This window comes from Nerophis lumbriciformis, linkage group LG36 (genome assembly GCF_033978685.3).
Source record: "Nerophis lumbriciformis linkage group LG36, RoL_Nlum_v2.1, whole genome shotgun sequence".
Taxonomy (NCBI): Eukaryota; Metazoa; Chordata; class Actinopteri; order Syngnathiformes; family Syngnathidae; genus Nerophis; species Nerophis lumbriciformis.
The window spans coordinates 18,099,249-18,122,597 of NC_084583.2; the positions used below are offsets into that span (position 1 = coordinate 18,099,249).

At 39.7% G+C, this 23,349-nt stretch overlaps 1 protein-coding gene across 19 annotated transcripts in view; it reads left to right on the forward strand.

Moving 5' to 3' along the window:
• The window catches only part of map7d3 (MAP7 domain containing 3), an 83,149-nt gene that overhangs the window by 23,096 nt on the left and 36,704 nt on the right, over nt 1-23,349 (forward strand). For 4 of the 19 annotated variants that reach the window (XM_072912374.1, XM_061930530.2, XM_061930531.2 and 1 more), the window contains exons 2-9: nt 3,369-3,455; nt 3,696-3,776; nt 11,623-11,786; nt 11,857-11,965; nt 14,425-14,508; nt 17,869-17,976; nt 18,484-18,585; nt 21,807-21,905. In XM_072912374.1, the coding sequence (XP_072768475.1) occupies nt 3,369-3,455; nt 3,696-3,776; nt 11,623-11,786; nt 11,857-11,965; nt 14,425-14,508; nt 17,869-17,976; nt 18,484-18,585; nt 21,807-21,905 (834 nt within the window). The remainder of the gene's footprint in view (nt 1-3,368; nt 3,456-3,695; nt 3,777-11,622; nt 11,787-11,856; nt 11,966-14,424; nt 14,509-17,868; nt 17,977-18,483; nt 18,586-21,806; nt 21,906-23,349) is intronic. The other 15 variants (XM_061930537.2, XM_061930538.2, XM_061930544.2 and 12 more) reach the window with 7 other exon arrangements.

The window sequence follows — 23,349 nt, forward strand, 5'->3', positions numbered from 1 at the left end:
GGCAGTTGCTGTGAAATAGTAGTCCGTGTGCGGATGGAGAGATTGCGTCTTTTCATGAACCGGATCCCTGTCGCTTAGTAGGAGCCATTTTGTGGTCTTTACAGATGTAAACACACAAAGGAAATGAAACGTACGGTAATATCCGCACCCTTTTTCTTCTTCTACGCGGGCGGGTGGTTGCTTACAGTAGAAGAAGAAGCGCTTCCTGTTCTATGGGGGCGGGTGCTTACCTTGGCGGTTGCTTGCGTAGAAGAAGAAGCACTTCCTCTTCTACGGGGAAAAAAGATGGCGGCTGTTTACCGTAGTTGCGAGACCGAAACTTTATGAAAATGAATCTTAATATTAATCCATATATAAAGCGCACCGGGTTAAAAGCCGCACTGTCAGCTTTTGAGTAAATTTGTGGTTTTTAGGTGCGGCTAATAGTGCGGAAAATACGGTACTCCAATCTAAACTTATATAAACACATTGCTATCTAATTAACTAAGATACTTAATTGTGCAGATTGAACCTAGAAGCTATACTCTCTTGAGAGTGACAGATGTGTTTTTACGATGATTTCAAGGACCGCTGAACCGAGTAGGACGCCACAAAGTCCGCTAGAAAGAATAAATAATAACACTAGATTTGATTTGCTACGCACTTTTCATTAAATTCAATCTTAAAGTCCTACCTTGGAAAACAACATTTTAAACGATAAAAGCTTTGCCATCAAAACCGAACACCATCAGTGAGACGTGCCAAAGTGGGTTTTCTAACAGTGTGTTTATTTATTTATATTTCAATAAAATAACTTGGTCAAACGATTTTAGTGTGTGTACAAGTACTTTTTGACCACATTCGTCAATACAGCGATAATAATAACCGCGATATGAAGTTGTTATATTTGACATATGTTGTCTATAAGGTTGGGCAAGCGCAGAGTTACAGTGTACTGTATTCGTACACTGTAACTCTGCACTCAGCTGGACAAACACAGCTCATAGCATTAAAGCTATTGACGCACAAAATGCAGTTTTCCCACTAGGGCTGACTAAAAGCACTGTTAAAACTGTAAAAAAAGAAAATAATCTAGCGTCAAGGCAAAATTTTAGATGACACAAAACCAACAATATCTGAGGCTTATATCAGATTGTTAAAAAAATTAAGCCATGTGTGGGAACTATATTTCTATTTTGGAATTGGACATTCTCGAGCATTTTTCAAAGAAACATTTTTTGGAAGACTTTTATAATTAATTGTACTGCCCAGCTTGTCTATTTTATTTGACGCAATGGAAAGCTAGCAGCATCTTCTCTTCATTGTTACTGCTGCAGGAGAACCTGAATGAATGAATACATGAGGTTGTTTGCAGTTAGCAGAGGCAGCAAGGCCAACATCACATGACTGAAGATCTAATTTGCCTACTTGTCAGCATTTCAGTAGTGCTGACTGAGAGAAGTGCCGTGAGGACCAGGTCTTGTAGGAAGGCCCACACAGCTCAATCATGTGCTGGGTTTCCTTCCTTCTACGTTTGCTAACCACCGCCACTTCCGATTTCCTCCTGAAAAGGAAAGTTTTTTTAAAAATGATTCGAAACCAGTTCTGTTAGCTTCAGGAAGTGTGAAGATTGAATGCTCAGTCCCAGTTTCTCTTTCTGGTGCCAGGAATATAATAATCTAAAATGCTACAGATCACAATATTAGTTGTTTTCTAGATTACATACCTGCCAACTACTCCGGTTTTCCCGTAATTAGTACGGTTTTCATCAACCTATTCCGGGTTACGGTTGCAGTGATAAAAAATACGGTTTTTCATTAATTAAAAAAAAATATTTTTTTAAAATGCGCAAGGCTATTTATAGCACCGCTGCCAAGCACGAGGCACCTGTTGCCATTGTTTCCAAACGAGCGAACGATCATGGAATCAGCCGGAGAAAAATCGCAAACGAGTCTTAAACCGAAAAGGAAACTGCAGTCATTCCGTGAAGAATATTCAAAAGCCTATCCGGGAATAATTATCCGTTCCAAAAAGGGTGAAAACTACGCGAATTGCACCTTGTGCATACAAGATTTTTCGATCGGACACGGAGGAATTAGCGATGTAAAAGACCACGTTGGGACAAAAGAACACAAGTCTAATGCCGTTGCTAGCGATACAAGTGGAAAACTTTCAACGTTTTTCGGATTTTAGCCACAAAAAGGTAATGACACCAATGTTATCTATTGGAATTGTTTAGTACTGTTATACTGTTAAAAGTGTTTATACTATTTATGCTTTCAAGTCCAAGTTGAAGAAATCTTGTTAAATGTTGACAGCATAACTACCAAAATACAGAAGTATGTCCTTAATATTTTTGCAGTGCTATTTCTGTTGAAAAGTTAAAATGATTACATTAGAGATGTGATGTGCCACTTTTCAAGTGTCTGATGGCTTAAATTAATTTTCATTAATTTTTCATATTTTGAATTCTTTTGAAAGGCTTACAAAAAAACTACATTTGAATTGTAATTCCATGCTATTGACAGGACTATTAATTTGAATGAAGTTAGCTTACCATGTTTACAGTATGATAATTGTGATAGAAATGTGAATTTTAGGCACAGAATATTTTATACAATTGAACAAGGCAGTAGATTATACAAGCTTGGACAGAAAGTTAATAATGACACCAATTTTTTTTTTAATGGAATTGTTTAGTACTGTTTTACCATTTGTTTACTGTAAAAAGTGTTTATACTGTTTATACTTTCAATTAACAAATTGAAGTCTTGTGAAAGATTGACAGGATAACTGGCATTAACTGTCAAAATAATTTCAAACTATTGAAGTTAGCTTACAGAATAAACACGTCAATCAACCCATATGATTTTTGCTGTAATATTTTTGTTTTGAAAAGTCACTGTGACTGATAGAAAAGTGATGGCGAAGCCTGAACCCCCCACCAGGACTTTGTCCTGGACCTACCGGGGCCTGCGGCCCCTGGACCCTGGCTACTAGGTTTTTCTGATTTCAAAAGTTGGCAGGTATGGGAATATAATAATCTAAAATGCTACAGATCACAATATTAGTTGTTTTCTAGATTAGCCCCGGGGACAAGTTGTCGTTCATTACTTAGAAATATGTCCCTCTGTTGCATTTTCCTCTCAATGTTGTCATGCACTAGGCTTTACTGCAGCTCTCTTTCTTCCAACTTGGCAAATGCAGTCTGCAGGGTGCATCATGGGCTGGGTCTAATGGCTGAATAGCTGGATTGTTCTCCTTCAAAGCTAGCGGATTTCTCTTCAGAACCAACATTTCCAGAGAAAACAGCTGATTTGAACTCAAGCGCATGGTCAGTCATTTTACATAATCTAAATGTTTTTTTCCACCCTTTGCATCCAATCCAGCTGCAGCTGCGCAGGCCCAAAGCGAGGAGCGGCGCAGCCAGGCTGCGAGTCCAGCACCTCCAGCTAAACCTCAGGGCTGTCGGCCAGGTAAATGCTGTCACACCTCGTCACCAAAGACCCACATAATCTGAAGCAATTGATTCCATGCAATCCAATTGTAGACCCCTCTCTGCATGGCTTACTGCAGAGAGACCCTGAGTCATCACCTTATTACTTGACAAGCTCCTTAATGACCCCCACACACAGACCTCTCACTTCCCTCACAGCAAAAGTGTGATAATAGTGTGTCATTGTAAGCTGCAACCTGAATGTGGACCCTGTTTGCAGTCATCGACGGTGCTGCACTTCGAGTAGACGACCGACTGCGAGTAGCAAAGGGGAGACGGGAGGAGGCAGAGAGGCAACACGGTAAGTTCTTAGTATTCTCGGTTGTTTTCAAGGTTCATCTTCAGGAAAAGTTACTGTATGGACAAATAGGGCTGGGCGATATGGACCAAAACTCATATTCTGATATACGATACAATATACGATGTATATAGCAATTTTTTTTTTCCCGGAAAGTGCATCTAGACCATTGGTTCTTAACCTTGTTGGAGGTACCGAACCCCACCAGTTTCATATGCGCATTCACCGAACCCTTCTTTTTTCAAATTCAAGAAAAAGTCATCTATTTTTTTACTGGTTCACAAAATGAACCGCGCATGAAAATCACCTTGTTCAAAGAACAAAACCAACACAGTGCATGAACTCACAACAAATTACACACCTTACACACATTACCATGAATTGATTAACGTGGACTTAAACAAGTTAAAAAACTTATTGGGGTGTTACCATTTAAGGTTCAAGGTTCAACTTTATTGTCCCCGCGGGGAAATTTGTCTTGGGCACAGTGCATCATTGCTTTCTTAACATACCCAAAAACAACGGAAGAAAAACACAAGCACAGACACAACCACAACCATACAACTAACATTTAAACATCAGAACATGGAGCTTGATGTAGGTATAAAATCTACAGTATGGAGATAAAGATAAAGTACCAATGTGCATTGCACTAGAGCTCATGGATAAAGTGCTGTGTGCTAAAGTGCTTAGTTCTAAAGTGCTATGTGCTAAAGTGCTATGTGCTAAAAAAGTGCTAACCTATGTATTAAAATTATATTGCACATTGTTGGTCAGCTTAATGGAGGCTGGGACAAATGATAATTTAAGGCGGTTAGATTTGCATAGTGGGACCCGTAGTCTTCTCCCTGATGGCAGGGTTCCATATTCAGGAAAGAGTGGGTGTTGTGAGTTTTAGTGGTCAATTGTACGGAATATGTACTGTACTGTGTAAACTGTACTGTGTATTCTCTTCCTTTGCAATCTGCTGGTAAAAGTTTCAATCGATCAATCAAACAACCTGCCAATCAGATGGAAAATTAGAGGGAACATTGTTTGGGGGTATCCACAATACGCTGATAGGGAGAAGTTTTTATTTACACGATAAGTCGAATGTGTCTTTACCTCCGTGGCGGAGGCTCCGCCGAACCCCTAGGGTTCGATCGAACCCAGGTTAACAATCACTGATCTAGACAAAGTGAAACCCAAATATGCGTGTTTTATTGAAACAAATACTTAACATGAGTACGTTTCTGGAAATGTTACAGTTTAATACATAGATTGAGGCACATAACATATTAAAAAGCCTTGAAAATAATAAGAATAGTAAAGTATAATCTGCAATCTTTTTTAAAACAAACCTTTAGCTATGCTCAAATCCTCATTTAATAACAACAACACAAAATAACCAAATATAAAATAAAGTCTTTGGTTTAAGAGGACTTTTTAAACATCAGCAGCAACTTGAAAATGATTTACCTTGAACAATGGTGTTTTTTTAACAACATTTTTAGAAGAACTTTGTTCAGTCACCTGTCACTAAAGGACAAGAATTCCCTAAATCAAATTGTTCAAGTGTCAGGTAAATGAATTGCTGAATCTCAGTTGTCTCCAGCCACCCTCTACAAGCAGCAGGTAGTGAGGATATCTTCCTCCATTGGAACTGATGTATCTCACTACCTGCACAGCCGTCTGCAGCTTCTCCAATCTGGACAGAGGTTTTTAGTCCCAAGAGGCAAAACAAAAGGGTACAGATGTAGTTTTGTCCCAGCTGCCATCACATAACTAAATAAGCTGTGGTACCTATTTTTACCTGTATTTATTTTAGTGCAAATCATTATTGTATTATTCTTTTATTATGGTGTTTTATTCTGGCTTGTCCCAAATCTTATCTGATTGAGATCGTATATGTTTTATGCTTTTTATGGGGAACTTTGAGTACATGGACTATTTTCTGATCTTGGCAATGTTTGTGATGCTTATGTGCTAGGTCTTTGTATTGCATATCTAAGATGTGACTTTCTCTCTCTGTTTCAATGGATGTCTTGATCTTGCTGGCTGCAAAACAAGTTTACCTTTGGGTACTACCGTATTTTCCGCACCATAAGGCGCCCTGGGTTATAAGCCGCGCCTTCAATGAACGGCATATTTCAAAACTTTGTCCACCTATAAGACGCCCCGTGTTATAAGCCGCATCTAACTGCGCTAAAGGAATGTCAAAAAAACAGTCAGATAGGTCAGTCAAACTTTAATAATATATTAAAAACCAGCGTGATGTGGGCGCGCACGGAGTCGTATATCAACATGGACGGAGCTGCGTGAAAAAAGCCACCCGGCCTCTTCGCGTAAACTTAAACTTACCTTAACCACTCGCTCATCTTTTCTTCATCCATCCCTTCGAGTTAGCTTTTATGATGACGCCGGCTGGAAAGGTCTCTTTTGGCAAGGTCTTCCTTTTGAATATCACCATGGGTGGAAGTTTCTGGCCATTAGCATGGCAAGCTTGAACCACAGTGAAGGATGACTTCTCATTCCCTGTGGTGCGAATATTCACCGTACGTGCTCCCGTTGTATCCACAGTGCGGTTCACAGGAATATCAACAGTCAGTGGAACCTCGTCCGTCCATGTTGATAATGTTCTCTGGCCGGATCTTTTTTTCAGCTATCTTGTTTTTACAATATGCACAGAAAGTAGCCAGCTTTTCTTGAAAGTCTTTAGGCAGTTGCTGTGAAATAGTAATCCGTGTGCGGATGGAGAGATTGCGTCTTTTCATGAACCGGATCCCTGTCGCTTAGTAGGAGCCATTTTGTGGTCTTTACAGATGTAAACACACAAAGGAAATGAAACGTACGGTAATATCCGCGCGCTTTTTCTTCTTCTACGCGGGCGGGTGGTTGCTTACAGTAGAAGAAGAAGCGCTTCCTGTTCTATGGGGGCGGGTGCTTACCTTGGCGGTTGCTTGCGTAGAAGAAGAAGCACTTCCTCTTCTACGGGGAAAAAAGATGGCGGCTGTTTACCGTAGTTGCGAGACCGAAACTTTATGAAAATGAATCTTAATATTTATCCATATATAAAGCGCACCGGGTTATAAGCCGCACTGTCAGCTTTTGAGAAAATTTGTGGTTTTTAGGTGCGCCTTATAGTGCGGAAAATACGGTAATAAATTAACCTAACCTTAAAAATGTTAAGTACCAGTAGAGTGGAAAAACAAGTTATCATAGATTGTATGTATGGATGGATGGATGACACCAAAAGACTTCCAAAGTTTGCGAGTAAATACATATGATCAAAATAGTATCAATCTCACAGAGATTTTCGAGCCATCAACAACAATGCTAATCAAGCAGACTTTGTGAGAGAGAGCCAACAACGATTACTTTGGGAAAAAATATGATCCAGGACCTTATATTTTTGAGCCCAAAAACAAAGAGGATCAGTAATAAGTTTTAGAAGCCGAGTGATGGATGCAGTTTCATTGTGACACTATATCATTAGAAGCATTGCTAAACATGTGTGCTAAACATACAAACTAACCATTTTAAACCACAATAAAACAAACACTTAGTGTAATATTTCCACTCTCGCTGGGATGTCGACAGACAAGATGCTCACATAATTCCGTTTTGCTGAAGAATCGATCCCAATCCTCACAAAGGATTAAAAAAATGTTACTGCAACAAGCGTATTTTCTTTATTCTTTTTTGCCATCTCAGAGATGTGAAAGTGGACCAGCCTGTGGGTCCATGGCCACATTTGCATACCTGCCAACTACTCTGATTTTCCCGTAATTAGTACGGTTTTCATCAACCTATTCCGGGTTACGGTTGCAGTGATAAAAAATACGGTTTTTCATTAATTAAAAAAAAATATTTTTTGAAAATGCGCGAGGCTATTTATAGCACCGCTGCCAAGCACGAGGCACCTGTTGCCATTGTTTCCAAACGAGCGAACGATCATGGAATCAGCCGAAGAAAAATCGCAAACGAGTCTTAAACCGAAAAGAAAACTGCAGTCATTCCGTAAAGAATATTCAAAAACCTATCCGGGAATAATTATCCGTTCCAAAAAGGGTGAAAACTACGCGAATTGCACCTTGTGCAGACAAGATTTTTCGATCGGACACGGAGGAATTAGCGATGTAAAAGACCACGTTGGGACAAAAAAACACAAGTCTAATGCCGTTGCTAGCGATACAAGTGGAAAACTTTCAACGTTTTTCGGATTTTAGCCACAAAAAGGTAATGACACCAATGTTATCTATTGGAATTGTTTAGTACTGTTATACTGTTAAAAGTGTTTATACTATTTATGCTTTCAAGTCCAAGTTGAAGAAATCTTGTTAAATGTTGACAGCATAACTACCAAAATACAGAAGTATGTCCTTAATATTTTTGCAGTGCTATTTCTGTTGAAAAGTTAAAATGATTACATTAGAGATGTGATGTGCCACTTTTCAAGTGTCTGATGGCTTAAATTAATTTTCATTAATTTTTCATATTTTGAATTCTTTTGAAAGGCTTCCAAAAAAACTACATTTGAATTGTAATTCCATGCTATTGACAGGACTATTAATTTTAATGAAGTTAGCTTACCATGTTTACAGTATGATAATTGTGATAGAAATGTGAGTTTTAGGCACAGAATATTTTTTACAATTGAACAAGGCAGTAGATTATACAAGCTTGGACAGAAAGTTAATAATGACACCAATTGTTTTTTTTATGGAATTGTTTAGTACTGTTTTACCATTTGTTTACTGTAAAAAGTGTTTATACTGTTTATACTTTCAATTAACAAATTGAAGTCTTGTGAAAGGTTGACAGGATAACTGGCATTAACTGTCAAAATAATTTCAAACTATTGAAGTTACCGGTATCTTACAGAATAAACATGTCAATCAACCCATATGATTTTTGCTGTAATATTTTTGTTTTGAAAAGTCACTGTGACTGATAGAAAAGTGATGGTTTTAGCAACATTTTAACCTGTCTGAATGCTAATAATCATTTTGCGTCGGGGGGGCGAAGCCTGAACCCCCCACCAGGACTTTGTCCTGGACCTACCGGGGCCTGCGGCCCCTGGACCCTGGCTACTAGGTTTTTCTGATTTCAAAAGTTGGCAGGTATGCATTTGTCTAGTAGCAGGTGAGAGATGCATGAATTATAATCTAAAATTTACTTTCACAGAACACTGTTCCACGCTCTAGAGTCCACTAGCTGCCAGCTTACTCAATTATTTCATGCATCTGCTTGAACTTAAATTTAAGACCATGGAGTTCCTGACACAGATTTGATGACAATGTTTGTACCAAAAGAGGTTTGGATCACGTTGGTTATTTTGATACACTTCTTGTTCTTTAACTTTTATGTGGTGTGACGCCTCACAGAATATCTAGGATGCAAGAAATTAAACAAATCCTGCATGTAGAGGCAGACTCCATGGTGAGCCTTGGGGCGATTCAAACCCGGCCCAGGAATGACACCAGACCAACGTGCGAGTTCACTTAACAACTTGGAAGAGACCAACATCTTTGCAGATTTTTAAAAACAATAGAGTGCTGTCTTATAGATCTTTGACTATCTTTGTTTTGCAGTAGATCCTTAACAACAACAGAGAGCTCCAGTTGTAAATAAATTATTTTTCTTCTGAATTTACTAACAATGACAAAGTAAATAGAATCAAATCAAGTCTGTGCAAGTTTGTTAGCGCAGTCAGACAGGAGGTGGCGCACCGCGCTATTATTGTGAACGGGGAAAGTGTGTTGTTCTCAGCTTGATTAAAAAAAAAGAGAGAGTTGTGACTACTGTCGTGTTTGTAAGTTGATTTTACATCATTGATGTCGTTCACAACAACACAACAGATGAAATGTGTTGTGGGTGTACGTGTAACTGTTCTGGGTCGGCACAATGATGAGACTTTTTCCATTGTTCTCAGCTTTATTTATTTTCCTTCCAACCTGCGGGCGACAATCAGACAATGTCGGTATCCCGTCTTTCTTTGGCTTACGCCCTCAGCCATGTAAAACTTTTCTGTGTACATATACATCTTTAACAATTTACAATGAAAAAGACCGATACAAACGGTCAGTAAAATATTGAAATGTACATTCTAAGCGCCATTACACGGCAGAACAAAACATGGAGTATTTGCTATAGTTAAAACCTTAGAAAATAAAATAAAACCACAAACCTGCGGGCGACAATCAGACAATGTCGGTATCTCGTCTTTCTTTGGCTTACGCCTAAACACACAGAATAACACTCGTTACCTACGCACATAACCACCAGAGGTGGGTAGAGTAGCCAGAAATTGTACTCAAGTAAGAGTACTGTTACTTTAGAGATTTATTACTCAAGTAAAAGTAAGGAGTAGTCACCCAAATATTTACTTGAGTAAAAGTAAAAAGTATATTGTGAAAAAACTACTCAAGTACTGAGTAACTGATGAGTAACATACACACACATATCATATATATATATATATATATATATATATATATATATATATACACACACATATATATATATATATGCACACACACACATATATATATATATATATACACATATACATAATGTATATATATACACACATATATATATATATATATATATATACACACACACACATATATATATATATATATATATATACATACATTGATATATACAGTATATCATTTATATTTATTTATTTTGCCGTTTTTGTTTACATGTTAAAGGTGTTTTAATGAATATACATGCATGTTTAATCAAATCAAATCAACTTTATTTAACACATATAGATTCCTTTCTTTCATGAAGACAAGAATATAAGTTGGTGTATTACCTGATTGTGATGACTTGCATTGATTGTAATCAGACAGTAGTGCTGATAACGTCCTCGTTTTCAAATGGAGGAGAAAAAAAGTTCCTCCTTTCTGTTTAATACCACATGAAAGTGGTTGGTTTTTGGTATCTTATTTGTCCAGCTTCCATATTCGTTTTTATACACTTTACAAGAAATACATTGGCGGCAAACTCCGTAGCTTGCTAGCTTGTTTGCGCTGGCTTTCGGAGACTCTTATTTTGAAAGCGCAGGCGCGATGGAGCGGCACTTTTATTGTGAAGACAGGAACTGTGCAGTCAGTCTTTAGGCTTTTGACGGGATGTACGGTTGAAATAAAAAAATGATCTTTTTTCCTTCACACTTTTGATTGATTGATTGGAACTTTTATTAGTAGATTGCACAGTACAGTACATATTCCGTACAATTGACCACTAAATGGTAACACCCGAATACGTTTTTCAACTTGTTTAAGTCAGGTCATGTGACCGCCTGGCTCTGTTTGATTGGTCCAACGTCACCAGTGACTGCATCTGATTGGTGGAACGGAGTGAACGTCACCAGTGACTGTATTTGTTGAAACGCAGGCACTATGGAGGTCTGTCTGACAGACCAAAACAAACAAAGCGTGCATTAACGGATCGATAAAAGTTAGTAGCGAGTAGCGAGTTGAATGTAGATAAAAGTAGCGGAGTAAAAGTAGCGTTTCTTCTCTATAAATATACTCAAGTAAAAGTAAAAGTATGTTGCATTAAAACTACTCTTAGAAGTACAATTCATCCCAAAAGTTACTCAAGTAGATGTAACGGAGTAAATGTAGCGCGTTACTACCCACCTCTGCAAATGATAAGCAGCAACCATGGTAAGGATTATGCTAAAGAAGAAGAATCCTGAGCTAAAGTAAGGCCCACAAGGTCCTTAGCTTTATGAAAATGTGGCCCCCAAAATAGTGCTGGCTCTAGAGCCTTGACAAATGCAACAAGACTCAGACCTTTTTTGAATGAAAACGGAACACTGTAAGCGGTCTGTCTTCTCTGCTGTCAGCTCTGCGCGAGTCTCAGATCATGGAGCGGGAGCGCAAGGCCAAGATGCAGGTAGAGCGGCAGCTGGAGGAACGTCAGAAGAAGGCCGTGGAGCAACGCAAGAAGGAGGAGCAGAAGCGAATGGCCGTGGAGGAGAAGAGGAAGCAGAAACAGGAAGAGGAGAAGGTAGCCGATGGAAGACTTGGGAGCTAGTGGCTAGTCTTTTGCTCTTCCTGATCTTTCTCTTGTGTGGCAGGAGCATTATGAGGCGGTGATGAGACGGACGTTAGAGAGGAGCCAACGTGTGGAGCAGAGACAGAAGAGATGGTCCTGGGGAGGATTGTCAACAGACTCGGATGGACGAGGTAGAGGCTCTTTTCATTTGTTTTTTGGGGTAAATTGTTCACATTTTGTATATTTATTCTTCATGTTTCATTGCTGTCAATAGCTGCCCTCAAAACAAACATCTCACTTTGACTTCACAGATATATTATCCATTTTCATTTGGAAGTAGGGCTGGGCGATATATGGAATATACTGGATATATCGCGGGATTGTCTCTGCGATGTAGAAAATGACTATATGGTGATATTGGAGTATACGTTCTCACGCAGTTGCTTTTAGCTGCAGGCATTACCATACCTGCCAACTACTTCGGTTTTCCCGTAATTAGTACGGTTTTCATCAACCTATTCCGGGTTACGGTTGCAGTGATAGAAAATACGGTTTTTCATTAATTAAAAAAAAAAAAAGGGTGAAAACTACGCGAATTGCACCTTGTGCAGACAAGATTTTTCGATCGGACACGGAGGAATTAGCGATGTAAAAGACCACGTTGGGACAACAAAACACAAGTCTAATGCCGTTGCTAGCGATACAAGTGGAAAACTTTCAACGTTTTTCGTCGCCCAAACAGATTCTTTGGATGTGATAAATGCCGAAGTTTTATTTACGGAGGCAATAATTGAGCATGGACTTCCAATCGCACTGGCTGATCACATGGGACAGTTAAATGTTTGTAATGCAACCTTTAAAAATCATTACGCGGTGATCGCGGTCCCAAAAATAAACTTTTCTTGCATGATAATGTCCAGAAAAACTCGCTTTATATTACTATAGAGTCCTTTTAACGAATGAGTTTGATGGTTTATCACAAACCTTAAATGAAAGAAGTCCTTTGTTCTCCTGCACCATGCATGCGCTTTGGCCTTGCTTCGTGTTTGGTGCGCAATCCTGTCGGCTGTATTTCACAGCACGTCTTTGACAACTTGAAGTGGCATAAAACATTTAAAACAAAGGGGTTATAGGAACAATCACTTTCAGTGTTTTATGCCACTTCAAGTTGTCAAAGACGGTATGCTGGTGCCCGACTGCCACAAGTGGAACAAACATTTGAAACAAAGGGGTTATAGGAACAATCACTTTCAGTGTTTTATGCCACTTCAAGTAAACTTATCATAAAGTTACCATATCATTTTTGCAGTATGAGCAATCTGATAGAATAAATTTGGATTTTAGCCACAAAAAGGTAATGACACCAATGTTATCTATTGGAATTGTTTAGTACTGTTATACTGTTAAAAGTGTTTATACTATTTATGCTTTCAAGTCCAAGTTGAAGAAATCTTGTTAAATGTTGACAGCATAACTACCAAAATACAGAAGTATGTCCTTAATATTTTTGCAGTGCTATTTCTGTTGAAAAGTTAAAATGATTACATTAGAGATGTGATGTGCCACTTTTCAAGTGTCTGATGGCTTAAATTAATTTTCATTAATTTTTCATATTTTGAATTCTTTTGAAAGGCTTACAAAAAAACTACATTTGAATTGTAATTCCATGCTATTGGCAGGACTATTAATTTAAATGACATTAGCTTACCATGTTTACAGTATGATAATTGTGATAGAAATGTGAATTTTAGGCACAGAATATTTTTTACAATTGAACAAGGCAGTAGATTATACAAGCTTGGACAGAAAGTTAATAATGACACCAATTTTTTTTTTAATGGAATTGTTTAGTACTGTTTTACCATTTGTTTACTGTAAAAAGTGTTTATACTGTTTATACTTTCAATAAACAAATTGAAGTCTTGTGAAAGGTTGACAGGATAACTGGCATTAACTGTCAAAATAATTTCAAACTATTGAAGTTAGCTTACAGAATAAACATGTCAATCAACCCATATGATTTTTGCTGTAATATTTTTGTTTTGAAAAGTCACTGTGACTGATAGAAAAGTGATGGTTTTAGCAACATTTTAACCTGTCTGAATGCTAATAATCATTTTGCGTCGGGGGGCGAAGCCTGAACCCCCCACCAGGACTTTGTCCTGGACCTACCGGGGCCTGCGGCCCCTGGACCCTGGCTACTAGGTTTTTCTGATTTCAAAAGTTGGCAGGTATGTAGACACATAGAATCATCATACTGCTGTGATTATATGCATCAAGTGTTCATTCAAGGCTAAGGCAAAATATCCACATATATATGGTGTATCGTGACATGGCCTAAACATATCCAGATATTAATAAAAGGCCATATCGCCCAGCCCTATTTATGATAGTCTTGCTAAGATGACTTAAACCACGTGCCCTAAAATGTATCAAATTTACATTTTAGTGTTCTACACACCGAAATCTGCCTCACTCCCTCTGATCAGCAGTCACTGATCCAATAATGACTATTTTGGCTGGACAACTTAAGTGTTAATGAGTTATGTGAAGGAAGACGGTTCCACGTTTTTAGTGCGCTGGAAAGCGAGCTCCTCATCCCTCCCTTGTGTGGTATTGCCTCCCCGCTGAGTGGTTTCTTTCCCCACAGGTGACTCAGATACCGGTGCTTCATCTCCAGTAGCTATAGTAATCTGCCCCGCCACACCAGAAAAGCCATCAAGTACCCAAAAAGGTTCTTTGTTTGTGATTTGCCCGTCGATTTTTCTTTAAGAAACATAGCATTGGCGAACGGACACTAGTGCTATGAACACTTTGGCTACAGTATGTCTTCACCTCCTCCTCACACGTCTTCTACAGCCTAACACAACAGGTTACTCCCACGGGGGCATTGCCTGATTTCTCCTTGCAGGCATTTTTCAGGTCTTTGACTCACACTCACGCTCTTGGTGCAGGTGCAGGAACAAACTACTTGGCATGGAAGCCTAACTGAACTAATAATGTCCCATCACATCACGCCATGATGTGGATGCTCGACTCGCAGTACTTACTAACTTCACTGCACGACTGTGAAAGAACAATGTGGTGGCTTTGTAGCATGAATTACAACACATTGTACTGTGTGTATTATTATAATACAATCCAATGATATCCAATACAAGAGCAATGGGTTTTCTGTGTTGCACTTTGTACAAACTGCAACGCATCTTAGTGAAAGAAAGATTTTTGGCCTTCATAATGTAGGTAAAAAAGGAAACAAATATGTTTTCTTCCATACAATTCTTGTATTGGACCTCAGTGTGAGCAGTGGCCACAGCCTTTATAGAATACGGTGTTGACCTGAATTTAAGATTACCTTTTTTCGAGGCTCGTGTTTTCAAAATCAGTTCAATGACCACTAGTAGATCACAATAAAAATAGATATTTCTTAGCTGCTTGAGAGTTGTTTGGTAAGTCTTCTGCATTGATCACCATTACCTTAAGTACCGATAGAGTGGAAGAACAAGTTGCCTCTATATTGAAGCTATTATAGTTTTTATCTGATTAGAACACCAAAAGACTTCCAAAGTTTGCGAGTAAATAGATATGATCAAAATAGTAGTAATCTCACAGAGCCATTTTGAGAGATAATGAGGAAGCCAGTCACGTGATCGCGTGACATCGTGCTAGGAACCGCAGATCCCTTCTCCATCAACAATGCTAATCAAGCAGACTTTGTGAGAGCTAAAAACTAATATTTTAGGAAAAATTATAATGCAGGTCCTTATATTTTTGAGCCCAAACACAAAGAGGATGAGGATAAGCCGACTGCTACCTGGATGTAGCTTTATTGTGGCATCCGCAGCGTTGCTAGGTGCTAAACCATAATAAAACAAACACTTAGTGTAATATTCCCACTCTCGCTGGGATGTCGACAGACAAGATGCTCACATAATTCCGTTTAGATGAAGTTTCAATCACAATCCTCACGAAAGGTTAAAAACAAATTCTGCAACAAGCATTTTTTTGTTTTTTTTCGCCACCTCGGGGATGTGAAAGTGGACCAGCCTGTGGGTCCATGGCCACATTTGTCTAGTAGCAGGTGAGAGATGCATGAGTTATAATCTAGAATGTACTTTTAGCAAGTTTGAGACCAAGCAGAAGCAGCCTCAGTGTGTCAACAATAGCAGCGTACGCTAGCATGAGCTCACTGCTATCAATCCACCGCTAAAATAGTCTGTCTGCGTTAGCGCTGACAATAACAATATTAATATCATATCATATTTGGTTCATTTTCAGGTCACCACATGTAAATGGAGTATTGTTGGCACTTTCTGGATGTATAATGAGAGGACCCTCCATCTGTTGACTCAATTGTTAGATATTTATTTACCATTTAGAATACATAAAAAAGCCAAACATATGTGTTCTTGTCTTACATAAGGGTTGTGAACAGTAAACACCACATTTCTTTACAATGTTTGTGTATTTCCAGTATGACTGATCTAGTAATATGGTCAAGAGTGCAGAAGTGTTACTACGTGACTTAGAATCTGCAGAAATTGTTGAAGATATTTTGAGTGGTATATTCCAAACGGCAGAAATTTGTGGCATTTTGTGATGTTTAGACGCTATTTATCTTTGCGTATTGTAAATACAATTGGATATAATTTAATGGCTACAAAGAAACACAATGAAGCTTATAAAGTCAACTTGTTTTTCCACTCTACTGTTACTTTAAAACAACTCTCTTGGTTAACTTGCTAACCACCTTTGCTCCGCTCCAGACTAAAAAGTTAAAGTTTGAGTTTACGTGTCTGATCCATGTAGCACCTTTTTTAGGGCCCGCATGGCCCATTGTATAAGGACTCCCAAAGGGAGTCCTTATACAATGGGACATAAGGACCTATTGAATTTGTAAGGTTTTATTCTTTATTCTTCCGCCACCACATTAAACTGTAATTTGACCCACTTAACGTGCTTCAAAACTCACCATATTTGACCCACACATCAGGACCTGCGAAAATTGCCTTTAAAAAAAAAACGAACCACAAAACTCAAAATTGTGCTCTAGCGCCCCCTAGGGAAAAAAAAAACTAGACTGCCTGTAACTCCCACTAGGAAGGTCGGAGAGACATGAAACAAAAACCTCTATGTAGGTCTGACTTAGACCTACTTTTCATAATTGTATATCCTCGGGCAAAAATCAACAGGAAGTTGGCAATTCCCCCTTCAAGACAAAAAAGTACTAAAAACAGTAACTTTTGCCTCTTTGAGCTGTAATTTGACCCCCTTAAAACGCTTCAAAACTCACCAAACTGAACGCACACATCAGGACTGGCAAAAGTTGCGATCTAATAAAAAAACCTAACCCCAAATTTAAAAATTGCCCTCTAGAGCAATTTTTGAATAAAACGGAGAAAAAACTGCTCCTCGGAAGAAAAAAATGACAAAACTGCCTGTAACTCCCACTGGGAAGGTCGGAGAGACATGAAACAAAAACCTCTTCGTAGGTCTCACTTAGACCTACATTTCATAAAGTGACACCCCCCAGCAAAAATCTACAGGAAGTTTGCTATTCCCCCTTCAAAACAAAATTTTTGTAAAAAAACGGTCACCTTTCTTCAAAATCTATCTCCTCTGAGCGCGTTTGTCGTTTCGGCTTCAAACTAACACAAGAGAGAGATTAAACCCTTGTGTATAAAATAACAGAACAGCGTTTTAATACCTGCTCCGGTTTTGATTTTATGACCCGCTGCGCTGATGCTGCTGCGCTGCTGTTTTTTTAAGATGGCTGCTTAAAAGCAGGAAGCACCAACGTGCCCACACAATGCAGACAAGGTAGGTACACTAGACAAAAGTCTTGGGACACTTAGGACTAGCACCTGCCAAATACGCGGGCCCGACCAATGCTGCTTGCAGCTTTAATTTTAAATTTATTTTTTAAATTCTTCTTATATTCAGGTCAATATTATAGTGTATGAAACTAGTCTCACTTTTCATCACCACGGCAAGACTCTCTAGCACCCCCCACTGTGTGCACCCATCAGCCCCATACACCTAGCTGCCTCTAGCCTAAACCCTCCCCTGTCTTGTCTTTCCTCCTCCCAACTAGTGGACAAGCGCTCCACATCCACCATCAACCTCAAACAGCCGTCAGAGGCTAACATCAGCAAACGCCTGTCCTCCTCTTCCGCCACACTCATCAAATCTCCTGACAAAAGTAAGTCTCCTCTTACTCTCCCATCCCTCCCCTTCCTTCACTCTCCCCTGCATCTAACCTGTTGTCATTCCACTGCTTTGTTACCTGGTATGGATTAGCACCAAGCTAAATGTCTATAGTGCAGCAAAGCCACCTTTCAAGGAGCCTAGCATAAACTGTGACCACAGTACTAGCCTTATGCAGACAGCCTTGTTGGGACAGACAGTAGAGATGCATGGTATACAGACAGTTTCTTATCATTGTACTCCCAATATTTCCACTATCCATGGTATACAGACAGTTTCTTATCATTATACTCCCAATATTTCCACTATCCATGGTATACAGACACTTTCCTATGATTATTCTCTAATATTTCCACTATCCATGGTATACAGACACTTTCTTATGATTGTACTCTAATATTTCCACTATCCAGACTGCGAGCGACTCTGTGCGAATGGCACTTTTTACCATTCGCCAGATAACGTGAGGTAACATTCACCATTGAGTGTCATTGTCTCTCAGGTTTTAAACCAAGGAGTTCATCTTGTAACCGTGTGCTCCGCAAAGACAGTGTTCCCGAGGCTGCTAAGGAGAAAAGCAAAACGCGCTCGGTGGAGCAGACAGGTGCCTAGTCGCCTCTGCATGCAGCACTAAATCCAGTCATGCATGTGACTTGACATCTCCCTTTTCAGACACAGAGAAGTTTTTTTTAACCGCTTAAGTACTTTCTTGCAGCAGAGAAGGGAGAAATAGCATGTAATGGTTTAGTGAGCTGCCATAAGGTGTAAAAGGCTGGTTAATTTAAATGTATTTAGAATTGTATCATTCGGTACAATACAGAGACCAAGTTCTCACATTGGTTGAGAAAGTGTACTTGTTATATAGACAAGTGTCTACTCCAGGGGTGCCCACACTTTTGGCCTCCAAGGACCAAAGTGAAAATATGCCAAAGGAAACACAAATCGCCTAAATGCAAACAGTAAAGTTATTTTAATTAGTGCAAATACCAATTATAGATGGCAAGTAGTTAGACAGCCTTGTGGACATGCCGTCAACAATTGTGTGAACTTTAGGAGTGTCCTGAACTTTTTCACTCCCGATACGATACCGATATTGGAGGAATCATTATTGTTTTGTAGGGTGTAATGTTAGAAAAGGTTTGATGGCAGGTATTAAAAACACTATTATTATTAACCGTCTGAAATCGACTTATGCTGTCTTTAAGTTGGAGTGGTAATTCGATATTTTTTAAATGTATTAAGTTAAGCTTATGAAGCAGGAAGTAGAATGATGCGGACACATTTGTTACTGGATACTTTCTAATCTTCTGCCTTGCCTTGCATGTATCTGTAAGTAATATGCAACTATAATGATTTGATGCTTGTTTATATTGACTGCAGTATACTTCATTTAAGGACACTTATTACTTATCTCTAGCTTGTCTGCTATTGTGTGCTTAGCTCTTTTGTAGCTGCTAGCTCACAGTAGCCTGCCATGTTTACTTTTTGTAAATGACTTCACTAGAATTCAAGGAAAGACTGATCTTGTGTCCAGCTTTCAGTCATGTGAAATGGATTTTTGCGTCAAAATATCTCTTCCGTGTTTTTAATGACGATAAAAAGGCAAAGCTAGAGATTAAAAAAAAAATCTATTTTGTTGTTCCTATCCTGCCTCATAAGAATGTAGAATTTATTATATAATTACATTGGAAAAGAAATGTTAACCATTATGTATTATTTCATATTTGTGTACCGTATTTTCCGCACTATAAGGCGCACCGGATTATTAGCCGCACCTTCAATGAATGGCATATTTCATAACTTTGTCCACCAATAAGCCGCCCCGGACTATAAGCCGCGCCTACGCTGCGCTAAAGGGAATGTCAAAAAAACAGTCAGATAGGTCAGTCAAACTTTAATAATATATTAAAAACCAGCGTTCTAACAACTCTGTTCACTCCCAAAATGTACGCAAATGTGCAATCACAAACATAGTAAAATTCAAAATAGTGCAGAGCAATAGCAACATAATGTTGCTCGAACGTGCGCCTTATAGTGCAGGGAAAATACCTGCCTGCAGTTGTACCGTATTTTCCGCACTATAAGGCGCACCTAAAAACCACAATTTTTCTCAAAAGCTGACAGTGCGCCTAATAACCCGGTGCGCTTTATTACGATTCATTTTCATAAAGTTTCGGTCTCGCAACTTCGGTAAACAGCCGCCATCTTTTTTCCCGGTAGAACAGGAAGCGCTTCTTCTTCTACGCAAGCAACCGCCAAGGAAAGCACCCGCCCCCATAGAACAGGAAGCGCTTCACCCGCCCCCATAGAAAAGGAAGCGCTTCACCCGCCCCCGGAAGAAGAAGAAAAAACGCGCGGATATCACCGTACGTTTCATTTCCTGTTTACATCTGTAAAGACCACAAAATGGCTCCTAATAAGCGATCCGGTTCATAAAAAGACGCAATCTCTCCATCCGCACACGGATTACTACCGTATTTCACAGCAACTGATATTCCTGTGAACCGCACTGTGGAACGGGAGCACGTACGGTGAATATTCGCACCACAGGGAATGAAGTCATCCTTCACTGTGGTTCTAGCTTGCCATGCTAACTTCCACTCATGGTGATATTCAAAAGGAAGACCTTGCCAAAAGAGACCTTTCCAGCCGGCGTCATCATAAAAGCTAACTCGAAGGGATGGATGGATGAAGAAAAGATGAGCGAGTGGTTAAGGGAAGTTTACGCGAAGAGGCCGGGTGGCTTTTTTCACACAGCTCCGAAGGCGAACACACCTTCACTAAGACGGGCAGACAGCCTCGGACGACATACGCCAACATTTGCCAGTGGATCGTAAATGCTTGGGCAGATATTTCGGTCACAACTGTGGTCCGAGCTTTCCGGAAGGCAGGATTCACAGAACAACAGCGACACTGACTCCCGATGACTTCTACGAGACGGAACCGGCCATTTTGGATCCCGTATTCGCCCAACTTTTCAATTCGGACACCGAAGACGAAGAATTCGAAGGATTTACGAATGAAGAATAACTTCAGAAGGTGAGCGCTATGTTTATTTTGTGTGTTGTGACATTAACGTTAAAGCAACATTATGTTGCTATTGTTCTACACCATTTTGAATTTTACTATGTTTGTGATTGCACATTTGCGTACATTTTGGGACAGAGTTGTTAGAACGCTGGTTTTCAATATATTATTAAAGTTTGACTGAACTATCTGACTGTTTTTTTGACATTCACTTTAGCGCAGCGTTTTTTTGACATTCACTTTAGCGCAGCGTAGGCGCGGCTTTTAGTCCGGGGCGGCTTATTGGTGGACAAAATTATGAAATATGTAATTCATAGAAGGTGCGGCTAATAATCCGGTGCGCCTTATAGTGCGGAAAATACGGTATTTAAAAAACTTTTTTTTTTTTTTTTTACAAAGGCCTAATCAGTTTTATAATTTACATTTTGTTTTCCTATTTTAACAAAAATGAACTGATCAGTGACCCAAGATGGTCTACTGCAAAGTGACAGATTTGCTTTTCCCACCAAAAAGCTCATTCGTCTGCGAAGAAACGTTGTAATCACAGAAGAATTCAGTGTGATAAAGGAAAACAGGTATATGCAGACTTGAAAGTCTTGAGTAGATCTTGGAACCACTATCGGGTAGCTAGACTGTGGAACACTTACAATAGCGCTTATGTTGCTTCTGCTCACGTCTGACTTTTGAGGAAGATCACCAGTTAAAACATCAGCTGCTGTCACACAAGACCAGAAGTACACATGACCCCTTCTAAAAAACTCTCTCTCGGGGGAATTTCTTGTTGATTCACGTCCGTAGGTGCTTCCATGAAGAAGAGGAGTGCGTCCCTCACACGAGTAAGTGTGGGCAGAGTACAGACTCCTGCCAAGGCTGCTAAGGGGACAGCAGACGATCAAGGTGGCTAGCATGGAACAATCACTTTTTATTTTCATGCTTCCATTCGGCTTCCGTCTTTTGGAATAGCGGGCATGGTGCTCTGATGATAACAGCCTGCTTGTTCTGAATTTGCTAGTTCATTAACAGAGGTTTTGTGGGGATACTGTATCTTCAGTTAAGCATCATTAAGGTGTGTGACCAACTTATCTTCAGAGTGATGTACTCTTCTCTTTCCTTTCCCCCCAAAACTCACACACAACACTCAATGACACTTTTGGCTGTCTCTGATTTGCTCCTAACACCATGCTTGCCCCTTTTTGCAGATGCTTTACCAATGCTAGCTGACATGCTGTAACTCATCCCTTGTCATGTTCACAATTGTCTACTCCAGCAATGGTCACTAACACAAAGTATTGTTTTTGTTCTGTCACAAAGTGGAGATTGTGTGTCCCCCCCCTTCAGATGACGTCGTCCTATCTGGATTTAAGCTGCTGTGTGTTTGTGCATCGGTGCCATCCCCATCATAGAACCCACAATCCCTCTAAGAGTGCTGTCTGCAGTCTGTGTATTAACCACCAAAGCTTTTGTTTGTCCTTTTTAGAGTCCTCTGCCTCCTTTTGTGGGAATACGGAGTGACAGAACCCTTCATGTACCAGTGTTATGTGCCACCTGGATGACAAATCTCTTGCACACTATTGTCTTGCATATGTATTTGATGACAGAAATTCATTGGTCAAATAAGAATCTGGTTCATTATGTTTTCATTGTGTCTTGAAGCAAATGAGGCCCACTTTAGTGCACTTTGTGGCTGCAACCAGCAGAGGCACTGTTGATTCATTCCCAACTCATTTGTTGAAGTGTCTCAAAGCAGTGAAAGATCATCAATCAATCAAAGTTGACTAATGTAGCGCTTAATCACAAATGTCTCAAAGGGCTGCACAAGCCACGACATCCTCAGGTTTGCTGCGATAAATCAGCAAATTTCACCTAATTAATGTGTAAATGTATCGTTATTTAGCGACTTATAGTGACAGGCAAAATAATTAAATTGGTGAAAGTTACCTTATTAGCATGTGGAGGCAACATTTGACGAGATTGTAAAATATGGGCCTTGGTGCATAGGTTGTAGAGATGCGCGGATAGGCAATTATTTCATCCGCAACCGCATCAGAAAGTCGTCAACCATCCGCCATCCACCCGAACTAACATTTGATCAGAACCGCACCCGCCCGTTGTTATATATCTAATATAGACGATGCAAGGCATTAGTGAGGTTATAAAGCTTTTGCCTGTTAAAGAAAGGAGACTGATCCAATGCAGCACAGACATTCGCGTGCCACGCTGTCACGACCCAGACGCACACCAGTGCGCAATCATATGGGAGCCGCGCTGAGCGCACCTCCAAGCGCGTCTCGCTGCCGGCGACGGCCGGGAATGGGCCCGACGCTCCAGCGCCATCCATTTT